Raw genomic sequence first — 12,492 nt, 5'->3', positions numbered from 1 at the left:
ATTAAACTTGATATTTAGGTGGATCCTGATATGCAAATATTCATGTAAGTAGGATATGCATGTTTCTGCAACATCACAGTAAAAACAATTGAAACAAGTTCAAATGTGTATGAGCCTAAAAATACCCCCCCCCCCCCCCTCAAAAAAATAATATGATCAAATGAAAAAATCACATCAATTTTGATTCTTTGTTAAATTTGATTTTATTTCTTTTATTATCAGCATTTCCTAATCCTGGTCAATTTTTATACAACAACAAAATAGTTTTTTGGTACATTTAATGCTATAATGTCTGCGTCATTGTCCGAAGATTTGATTTCCGGACAAAAACTTTAGTTTAAGCGAAATGGATCACTATGATTTTTAGCTCACCTGACCTGAAAGGTTATGTGAACTTTTCTTATCACTTGGCGTCAGTTCTCAGGCGTCTGTAAACTTTTACAAAAATCTACTCCTCTGAAACCACTGTGCCAAATTTAACCAAACTTGGCCACACTCATCATTGGGGTATCTTGTTTTAAAAATGTGTGGTGTGACCCTGCCAACCTACCAAGATGGCTGCCATGGCTAAAAATAGAACATAGGGGTAAAATGGAGATTTTGGCTTATAACTCTGAAACCAAAGCATTTAGAGCAAATCTGACAGGGGTAAATTTGTTTGTTAAGTCGAGATCTATCTGCCCTGAAATTTCAGACAAATCAGACAACCTGTTGCTGGGTTGCTGCCCCGAAATTAGTAAGGAAATTTTGCAGTTTTTATACGACTGCAAAAATTGAAAATTTTTTGGATCGTATATTGGTATCACGTTGGCGTCGTTGTTGTCGTCGTCCGAAGAAATTTGGTTTTTGCACTCTAACTTAAGTAAAAGTAAATAGAAATCTATGAAATTTAAACACAAGGTTTATGACCATAAAAGGTAGGTTGGGATTGATTTTGGGTGTTTTGGACCCAAAAGTTTAGACATTAGGGGCCAAAAAGGGCCCAAATAAGCATTTTTCTTGGTTTTTGCACAATAACTTTAGTATAAGTTAATAGAAATCTATGAAATTTTAACACAAGGTTTATGACCACATAAAGAAGGTTTGGATTGATTTTGGAAGCAACGAATTAGGGTTTATGACCACAAAAGGAAGGTTTGGATTGATTTTGGTCCCAACAAATTAGGGGCAAAAAGGGGCCGAAATTAAAATGAATTTTTGGGGTTCTTTGATATGCAAAATCTAACCGTGTATTCAGATTCTTAATTTTTATACGACCGCAAAAATTTTAATTTTTCGTCTTATATTGCTATCACGTTGGCGTCTTGCATCGTCGTCTTGCATCATCATCTTGCGTCGTTGTCGTCGTCCGAATACTTCGCACTCTAACTTTAGTAAAAGTGAATAGAAATCTATAAAATTTTAACACAAGGTTTATGACCACAAAAGGAAGGTTGGGATTGATTTTGGGAGTTTTGGTCCCAACATTATTCTTGGTTCTCGTACAATAACTTTAGTATAAATAAATAGAAATCAATGAAATTTAAACAAAAGGTTTATGAACACAAAAGGAAGGTTGGGATTGATTTTAGGAGTTTTGGTCCCCACAGTTTAGGAATTAGGGGCCAAAAAAGGGGCCCAAATAAGCATTATTTTTGGTTTTCGCACCATAACTTTAGTATTAGTAAATAGAAATCTATGAAATTTAAACACAAGGTTCATGACCATAAAAGAAAGGTTGGGCTTGATTTTGTGAGGTTTGGTCCCAACAGTTTAGGAATAAGGGGTCAAAGGGTCCAAAATTGAACTTTGTTTGATTTCATCAAAAATTGAATAATTAGGGTTCTTTGATATGCCGAATCTAACTGTGTATGTAGATTCTTAATTTTTGGTCCCGTTTTCAAATTGGTCTACATTAAGGTCCAAAGGGTCCAAAATTAAACTTAGTTTGATTTTAACAAAAATTGAATCCTTGGGGTTCTTTGATATGCTGAATCTAAAAATATACTTAGATTTTTGATTATTGGCCCAGTTTTCAAGTTGGTTCAAATCGGGGTCCAAAATTAAACTTCTTTTGATTTCATCAAAAATTGAATAATTGGGTTCTTTGATATGCCAAATCTAACTGTGTATGTAGATTCTTATTTATGGTCCCGTTTTCAAATTGGTCTACATTAAAGTCCAAAGGGTCCAAAATTAAACTAAGTTTGATTTTAACAAAAATTGAATTCTTGGGCTTTTTTGATATGCTGAATCTAAACATATACTTAGATTTTTGATTATGGGCCCAGTTTTCAAGTTGGTTCAAATCAGGATCCAAAATTATTATATTAAGTTTTGTGCAATAGCAAGAAATTTTCAATTGCACAGTATTCAGCAATAGCAAGAAATCTTCAATTGCACAGTACTGTGCAATATCAAGCGATTTTCAATTGCACAGTATTGCGCAATAGCAAGAAATCTTCAATTGCACAGTATTGTGCAATAGCTAATATTTTCAATTGCACAGTATTGTGCAATAGCTAGAAATATCTAATTGCACAATATTGTGCAATAGCAAGAAATTTTCAATTGGAATTATCTTTCTTTGTCCAGAATAGTAGTTGAACCAACTTCAATCATTGTTTTATACAATATACAATGTATATTCACTTTTACTACCAACTGATAAATTAAAACAATCTTTACCATTCAGTGATAACAAGCACTTTATTTTACATTTTAATATTTTATGTATTTAAATGAGTAGTTATTGTTGCAAACTCCATTAGGAATTTGAATTGAGATCAGTTTTGGAAAAAGGGAAAGGGGGATGTGAAAAAAAATGGGGGGGTTAAATTTTTCTCATTTCAGATTTCATAAATAAAAAGAAAATTTCTTCAAACATTTTTTTGAGAGGATTAATATTCAACAGCATAGTGAATTGCTCAAAGGAAAAAAAATTATTTTAAGTTCATTAGACCACATTCATTCTGTGTCAGAAACCTATGCTGTGTCAACTATTTAATCACAATCCAAATTAAGAGCTGAATCCAGCTTAAATGTTGTGTCCATACTTGTCCCAACTGTTCAGGGTTCAACCTCTGCGGTCGTATAAAGCTGCGCCTGCTGGGAGCATCTGGTTGGTCCTGTTTTCAAAGTGGTATACATTAAAGGGTCCAAAATTAACCTTAGCTTGATTTTAACAAAAATTGAATTCTTGGGGTCTTTGATATGCTGAATCTAAACATGTACTTAGATTTTTGATTATGGGCCCAGTTTTCAAGTTGGTCCAAATCTGGGTCAAAAATTATTGTATGAAGTATTGTGCAATAGCAAGAAATTTTCAATTGCACAGTATTGTGCAATAGCAAGAAATCTTCAATTGCACAGTATTGTGCAATCTTCAATTGCACAGTATTGTGCAATAGCAAGAAATCTTCAATTGCACATTATTGTGCAATAGCAAGAAATCTTCAATTGCACAGTATTGTGCAATACCAAGAAATAATTAATTGCACAATATTGCGCAATAGCAAGAAATATTAAATTGCACAGTTTTGCGCAATAACAAGAAATATTCAATTGCACAGTAGTGTCCCATTTTCAAATTGGTCTACATTAAGGTCCAAAGGGTCAAAAATTAAACTTCGTTTGATTTCAACAAAAATTGAATATATGGGGTTCTTCTATATGCTGAATCTAACCATATAGTTAGATTTTTAATATGTGGGCCCGGTTATCAAATTTGTCCACATTGAGGTCTTAAGGGTCTAAAATTGAACATTATTTAATTTCATCAAAAATTGAATTCTTGGGGTTCTATAATATGCTGAATCTAACCACGTATTTTTAAAAATTTTGGATATTGGACCATAAAAAGGTAAATGTCCAATTAAAGATTTTAAAGTTTTTAGGTTTAAGTTCTTAGACCACATTCATTCTGTGTCAGAAACCTATGTTTTGTCAACTATTTAATCACAATCCAAATTCAGAGCTGTATCAAGCTCAAATGTTGTGTCCATACTTGCCCCAACTGTTCAGGGTTAGACCCTGCGGTGGTATAAAGCTGTGCCATGCGGAGCATCTGGTTGTAGTTTCAGAACTTCAACGAGTGTGAAGTTAATGGATCATTCTGAAATTGTTTCACGAGGTTCAATATCATAAAGAGGAAGCTGTGTTTAAGTTTGCCTCTGGGACATAATATATCACCAGTATACTGAAAATTCAGGAATATTTGAGTGCATTTATTATTGCAATTTTTACAGAATGGACAAAATTAACAGATTAATTATTACGAGTTGTAATAAAGCTGCATTCAGATATATGTGTCTGATATAAGAATACGAGTTCTTATAATTAAAACTCTTGCGTTATTAGCATTAATAAAAAACTTGCAATAATTTTAGAATTTACAGTACAACATGTACAAGAGTACGACTAACAATTGAATAAAAAAAGTAAAAATTTGTATTTCCTCAAATTAGGTTAGATGTTTTGCTTATTTTTTTACAGACAAAATACATTATATGCCTGGTAAAGACAGAAGTAGATCATATCATCTGGAAGTTGTATTTAGACTACGTGCAAATTCTGTAACTAAAATTAATGTGTTGTTTGAGAGGACATTTTTAAAATGGACAGAATATCCACCAGATGCCAATCATGGATTCTATATAAACTCTGCTGTTGTAACAACTGTATTACCAGAGAATAATAATTATATTACTGGACAGCCAAATGTTTCTATATTCAAAAGGTTTGTTGATTTATATTTATTGTACATTGGTTATTACAGTACCATGCATTCCCACTGGCATATTTGTTAACCTAAGTTGATTACTGATACAAAGTCCATAAAGCTTGTTGGAATATCCTCTGCATCCAGGTTTATAATTACAGTCATGTGTGATATGAGAAACCTACATATAACAAATTCTGAATACCCCTATTTTCTCATTTTTCCAATTCTGTTTTGGATATCTACTTATTATGTTAAAATATTCCCTGAGGTTTGAAGTTTATTTCTGTTATGATACAAATATTGTAATTTTTAACCTCTAAAATTTTTGGTCATATATTGGTATGACATCGGCCGGGCAGCGTCATCGTCAGCGTCAACCGAAGACAGATGGTTTCCTGATTTCAGTGTAAGGAAGGTAATCCCAATTCCATTTAAAGAATACTGTTATATGTATGTTTGATTACATCCCTTACAATGCTTAAAAGTTATGTATTAAGAAATGATGATTGTCTTGAGATGATAAGCTGTAATTTTTTTATATAGAAGTTACTATTAATTTAAACGATGACTGTATGTCATTTTATATTTTATATTTTAAAATTTGAAATTATGTATTAAGAAATGATGATTGTCTTGAGATGATTAAAAAGAAAATTTCTTCAAATATTCAACAGCATAGTGAATTGCTCAAAAGCAAAAAAAATTAATTTTAAGTTCATTAGCATGTATCCAGCTTGAATGTTGTGTCCATACTTGCCCCAACTGTTCAGGGTTCAACCTCTGCCGTTGTATAAAGCTGCGCCCTGTGAGCATCTGGTTATAGTGTGGAACCCCCCCCCCCAAGCTTACACTTTTTTCGTATCTTACAATCCGGAAAAATCAGTATGACGAGATATTCTAAATATATCCAACCTACATTGTAGTCATGTCATTGTTGGAATGCCACACTACGTAGAAGCAGGGATAACCTTCATTGATTATTAAAATCATTCTGAGAATTCGTGTACTAATTTAGAATTGGTATTTGTTCAATTTAAACATAATTATGTTTGCTGTAGATGATTCAAACATCAACATGCAATGCTTTAATTTGTAGGTCAATTTGCAACTGTCACGGTAATTAATGGGGATACATGAGATATGGGGAAAAAACAACAGTTTTCATTCTTTTTGTAAAATTTTGTTTGGAGAATCTTCCGCCAATACAGGAGCACCTCAATTGATCAGTAATTATGCACTAAAACAAAAGTTAATGTATCTGAACACTTAAAATTTGACATTTAGTATATGACAAGTAGTCTTCCATTAAAACAAAATTTTGTGTACCAACGTAATCATTGTAATGGTTACAAAAATTAAAAATTAAAAATGTTGCATTTTGTAGTTTAAACCTATTTGTTCATGAAATTTGCAAATATATCAAAATGTAGTATCTGGAAACAAGCTTCACACAGTTTATATCAATCATATTGATTTTTATAAGTACCTGTATCCCTGTGATGGAAATTGAATTTGTAACTGGGAATTTTGTCAATGGAAATTTAAAACTGAATAGATTTTTCAGTCCTCACTTTCTTGAGAAAAAAAAATAAAATCTTAAGAGTACCGTCACAAAAATATAGAGAATGGCCCTAGCCTGCAGTTCAGTGGTACACAGTTAAAATTTCAAAAAAATATTGTAGTAGTTGTTAAAGGATAGAATTCAGTTGAATTTTGTTACTAGTAATTAACTTTAAACTTTAATCAAATGTTTTGATTTAGAAGGCGCAGATCTCTTCCGTTGGTCCAACTTGACTTCATGATGAATCCTTAACTAAGGACCTTAACTAAGGACCTTAACTAAGGACCTTAACTAAGGAAATGAAATTACATTAAACAACAATCAATTTCAATATTGTCAACCTTTCTACATGTTCTAGCTGTTCGTTTGTTCATTGTTTGTATGAAGACTATCAAAAGATACCCCCACCCCCCCCTAAAAAAAGTAGAAATAATGGCTGTAAGATTTATCATCTCGTAGATGAAACGGACCTCTCCAAACTTGTCAAGTTAAAGTAACAGATATTTACCAACTATTTGGAACTTTTTTTAGATAATAAAAAAATATCTTCCATTCGGACATATATCAAAAACAAAAATGCTGACGAATCCGATATCCTGAGACCTCGTCTTTTTAGTGGACGAGTCCATTTAATTTTTGACACCAATGGTCAACACGGGAAAGCTTATTTTCATACGAAGTGTTTGCAATTTTTATTTATTAGTTTTCATGCTTGGAGATCAATTCTACCAAGTTTCCTGAAATTGATAGAAAGCTACGTGAATTTGTCCTTTTTTTCTTGTTAGTGAAATGACAATTTTATTTCGTCTTTGTCCGTGGACATAACCCCCCTTTTTGGAAATTTTATGATGATGGCATGCATTACAAGTCATATTTATAACAGCCGAGCAAAAAATTAAAGAAATGATGACAAAATTACATACCAAACATATTGTTAGTAAGATGAAATATACTTTTTTTCTTTTTTTCAAGACCGACCAACTTTTTCATGTGAAAAATCCGCAAAAACCCTGGCCTAACAAACTAATGAATATACAGACCAGAGTCTGATCTTATTTTGCTATATAATTTTGCTATATGAAATAAAAATTAAATTGATGAATAAGGTTGTTTGTTCAAAATCATAGAATGCAAAAAATATAACATTTCATTTTAAAGTTTATAATGAAATATGAAAATATAAAATAAAATATATGAAATTACATCAACTAAAATCATATCAATTGAAAAATGACAAAGAATAGGAAAGGTGGGAGATAAATCTGGCCGACTAATAAACATTTACACATATATCTAAAGATGAAATTAACTTTGTTTGATTTCATCAAAAACTGAATTTTTAGGGTTCGTTGATATGCTAAATGTAACCAGCTGAAGGACACCTACGGGTGCGGGAATTCTCGCTACATTGAGGACCCATTGGTGGCCTTCGGCTGTTGTCTGCTCTATGGTCAGGTTGTTGTCGCTTTGACACATTCCCCATTTCCTTTCTCAATTTTATGTATTTAGATTTTGGGTATCGGACCATAATAGGTGAATGTCAAATTTAAATTTTTTAAAAGTACTTAGACCACATTCATTCTGTGTCAGAAACCTATGCTGTGTCAACTATTTAATCACATTCCAAATTCAGAGCTGTATCAAGCTTAAATGTTGTGTCGATACTTGCCCCAACTGTTCAGGGTTTGACCTCTGCAGTCGTATAAAGCTTCGCCCTGCAGAGCAATATACCACTTTCGAGTTCATCCGTCACTGGAAAAAACTCGTCAATTATACGCGCCTTTATGACGTCATTTACCAGATAGAGGGGGTCGCCTGTATCCCTGCACTATTTACGTTCATCAAGCGTCTTAGTGATCGTCATTGTGCAGGATAAACAAGAAATAATGGTTGTTCTGTAGGTACTTATTGACAATTCCCTAATGACAGCAATGCTGATTGTCAATTTTGAGAATTCAATTTGCCGAATAATTCGTACAATATAGAATTATATAATTTTCCAACCACTCGCTCAAAGTGGGAACGGAAGTGACGACGCCCCTAAACGCACAAATGACGTTCACTAAAACCAGAGTTTTTGACGGAAATGCATCGAACTCGAAAGTTGTCTATTGGTTTATTTTATATTTAAACAAATGAGGTGCCGATTTGTCCTGTTCTCAAAATGATCGGATCTGAAATGTCCAAAATGGATCTCGAAATGTCTTCAGACTTTGGTGCTGATTTGTCTTGGTGTTCAAATGTCTTGATACCCAGTTAATTATGGATGCATTTTGACAGGGGATTTGGCTGTCATTTTATTGTTTTATACAAAAATGGAAAAAGCACTCATTTACGATGGACATGAATAATAAACATACTTATCTATTTCAGATTTGATGACAAATCCTCAGGAATTTTCATAAGAATACACACAGAAACATTACTGGTATCTCTGCCAACACCAGACTTCAGTATGCCCTATAATGTCATTTGTTTGGCATGCACCGTTGTAGCAATAGCATTTGGATCATTGCATAATTTAACAACAAGACAGTTTAAAGTTGTGGAATCTACAAAAGTTAAAGGCTTTGTACAGAAAGTCAAAGACCTATTTAAGTTTAAAAAAAAGGATATAGCAAATAACATTAAAACAGAAGATCAAGATTCTAAACAATCAGACAATGAGTGCTGTATATTAAAGGAGTAATGTACTTAGACAAGAATGTCAAATTGCGCGTATTATCTAAACTTAATAACTTGCATATCTCAATCATCAAGGATCTGTAGAAGCTGTATATATATGTTAAAGTAAATAGATGAAATAAGGAATAACATGTAATTACTAAACATTTCAGTAAATACCTGAAATTACTAATCAATTTAGTAATTACATGTTATTGCTGATTCAGTGATTACAGGTTATCATTGATTTTTATTGTAATTTTTACAGCTATTTATTAACTTGATATTTTTGTTTTGATATTTTGAACATTAAGCAAGAAACCTTAGAAAAAAGAAAACAATACATTATAAATTTCATGCATCTGAAGTGCTATTCTGGATTAACCTTTATTAGGAACGCCCAAAGCCGAATATTTGAAAGCTACGAAAGGACCAACAGCGCTGCAGAGCTGTGAACAAAAAAATTAATGGAATAGCCAAATCCCTCAGGCCAACTTTGCATGAGGTATTTGAAAGTAAAGGAGTACGGATTGTAGGGCTGACTTGAGGATTATGAAATTAAAGGTCCTTTAAATTTGCATGCTTCTTTGTACAGTTTGTGAGTTGAAACTGAAAAACAGCTGTTTCATCATTTTTATACGACCGCAAAAATTGAAAATGTTTGGTCATATATTGGTATCACGTTGGCGACGACATTTGGTTTTCGCACTCTAACTTTAGTAAAAGTTAATAGAAATCTATGAAATTTTAACACAAGGTTTATGATTATAAAAGGAAAGGTTGGGATTGATTTTGGGTGTTTTGGTCCCAACAGTTTAGGAATTAGGGGCCAAAAAGGCCCAAATAAGTATTTTTCTTGGTTTTCGCACAATTACTTTAGTATAAGTGAACAGAAATCTATGAAATTTTAATATAAAGTCTGTCACCATAAAAGGAAGGTTGGGATTGATTTTGGGTGTTTTGGTCCCAACAGTTTAGGAATAAGGGGCCAAAAACAGATCCCAAATAAGCATTTTTCTTTGTTTTTGCACAATAACTTTAGTATAAGTAATAGAAATCTATGAAATTTTAACGCAAGGTTTCTGACCACAAAAGGAAGGTTTGGATTGATTTTTGGAGTTTTAGTCCCAACAAATTAGGGGCCAAAAGGGTCCAAAATAAAACTTTGTTTAATTTCATCAAAAAATGAATTATTGGGGTTCATTGATATGCCAGCTCTAACCGTGTATTCAGATTCTTAATTTTTGGTCCTGTTTTCCAATTGGTCTACATTAAGGTCCAAAATGTCCAAACTTAACCTTAGCTTTATTTTAACAAAAATTGAATTCTTGGGGTTCTTTGATATGCTGAATCTAATCATGTACTTAAATTTTTTATTATGGGCCCAGTTTTCAAGTTGGTCTAAATCGGGGTCCAAAATTATTATATTAAGTATTGTGCAATAGCAAGAAATTTTCAATTGCACAGTATTCTGCAATAGCAAGAAATCTTCAATTGCACAGTATTGTGCAAAAGCAAGAAATTTTATAACGCACAGTATTGCGCAACAGCAAGAAATCTTCAATTGCACAGTATTGTGCAATAGCAAGAAATCTTCAATTGCACAGAATTGCGCAATAGCAAGAAATATCTAATTGCACACTATTGCGCAATAGCAAAAAATATTCAATTGCACAGTATTGTTCCGTTTTCAAATTGGTCTACATTAAAGTCCAAAGGGTCAAAAATTAAACTTTGTTTGATTTCAACAAAAATTGAATATATATGGGGTTTCTTCAATATGCTGAATCTAACCATGTATTTTGATTTTTAGTATATGGGCTCGGTTATCAAATTGGTCCATATTGAGGTCTAAAGGGTCTAAAATTGAACATTATTTGATTTCATAAAAAATTGGGGTTCTGTAATATGCTGAATCTAACCATTTATTTAGATTTTGGATATTGGACTATATTAATAGGTAAATGTCCAATTTAAAAATTGTAAAGTTTTAAGTTTAAGTTCTTAGACCACATTCATTCTTTCAAGTTTAAGTTCTTAGACCACATTCATTCTGTGTCAGAAACCTATGTTGTGTCAACTATTTAATCACAATCCAAATTCAGAATTGTATCAAGCTTAAATGTTGTGTCCATACTTGCCCCAACTGTTCAGGGTTCAACCTCTGCGGTCATATAAAGCTGCGTCCTGTGGAGCATCTGGTTTTAACTATTTCTGGATCACATCAAATGACAATTTTTAGGTTATTCTTGTTTTATTAAGATCTTCATCGTTTGTGTAAGGCTGTCAGTTTTCAAAACATGTTGCTGGCTTAACCACTAAAGATTGCTTTATGTCAGTTAATTGACACAGTTCATGTTTTTAAAAAGATCTTTACATAGCAAATTTACAGTATATGTTTAACCTATCACAGAAAAAAAAACATTATCAAAAATATCAAATAAGTATTTTTATATATGTTAATATATTAAGAAAGGGTACATAATGTTTGTATTTTAACTGATATGATGATGAGCAATTTTTGCTTAAAGTATTACAAGAATAGAATGATAAATGTGTTTGTCAGCAGTTAGAAAATAGTTATAAAACTTCATTTAAAAAAATTAGTTATTACTGGTAATAACTGGGCAGTTTTAGGAATGCCTTGTTATAACTAAGCGCACCAGGAATTACATGTAATGTCTAAATGTTAGCGATTACATGTAATTTCTAATTTCACCTATTTACTGTAACATATATATACAATAGGTCATCTATATTTAGTGTATGGAAATATTTTATGATGTACATGTCAGTCTCGCATGTTTTATTTTATATTGACCTTATTTTCATTGTTCATGGCTTAGTGTTAAGTTTTTGTGATTTGGTCTGTTATTCTTAAAACTATAGGCAATATATCAACGTTATTTGTTGTATGGAATGATTGTAAGGTGTATATGTCTGTCTGGAAGGTGTCATCAGAACTTGACCTTATTTACATGGTTAATTGGTCAATGTTTAGTTTTCATGGTTAATTTTTGGAAAGTTTGCTATAGCTTGCTATTGCTACTTTCCTTAGGCGTCGGCCTCAACTTCCGGTGAGACAGACTATCCCAATGTTCTGCTCCAAGATAATGTAGTACTATAGTGCTAGTGTTCGACTTCTGATTCTTGGATACTTTGAGTTGCTACTCTTTTGAAAAGATTACAGCTTGAATAAAATAAGGAATGAATGTTCAACGACAATTCAGATGAATTTAGCTTCATATTGAAAATAAGTATCACAAACACTACTTTGCGGATCGGCCATTGGCTGAAGAGAAAATCAAAGAAATCTACGCGAGACGGCGTTTCATTCATGAATATTTCATGAATGAACATTTTCCCGCACTATTTTTTACTATGTACGATATTTACAACTGTTTATTATTGAATAAGTAAAAGCCCGAGTGCATCGAAAGAGTCCGGTATGCGAGAACAAGTTAATATTTGACAAAATTGTCGGATAATTGACAAGTGATAATGGTTTGATTTATTTTAACAATACACAGGTGATAGAATATAAAATAATCGATAATTATATGGC

At 32.3% G+C, this 12,492-nt stretch overlaps 1 protein-coding gene across 1 annotated transcript in view; it reads left to right on the top strand.

Annotated features, from left to right (window-relative positions):
- Positions 1-11,822, top strand: part of LOC139525463 (GPI transamidase component PIG-T-like) — a 128,266-nt gene extending 116,444 nt beyond the window's left edge. Inside the window, exons 9-10 of the mRNA XM_071320815.1 lie at positions 4,474-4,717; positions 8,637-11,822. Of these exons, the coding sequence (XP_071176916.1) occupies positions 4,474-4,717; positions 8,637-8,952 (560 nt within the window). The 3' untranslated portion in view covers positions 8,953-11,822. The remainder of the gene's footprint in view (positions 1-4,473; positions 4,718-8,636) is intronic.
- Positions 11,823-12,492: the final 670 nt, after the last annotated feature.

The sequence above is a fragment of the Mytilus edulis genome, chromosome 5 (assembly GCF_963676685.1).
Source record: "Mytilus edulis chromosome 5, xbMytEdul2.2, whole genome shotgun sequence".
Lineage (NCBI taxonomy): Eukaryota > Metazoa > Mollusca > Bivalvia > Mytilida > Mytilidae > Mytilus > Mytilus edulis.
This window is presented reverse-complemented; position numbering and strand designations above follow the sequence as displayed.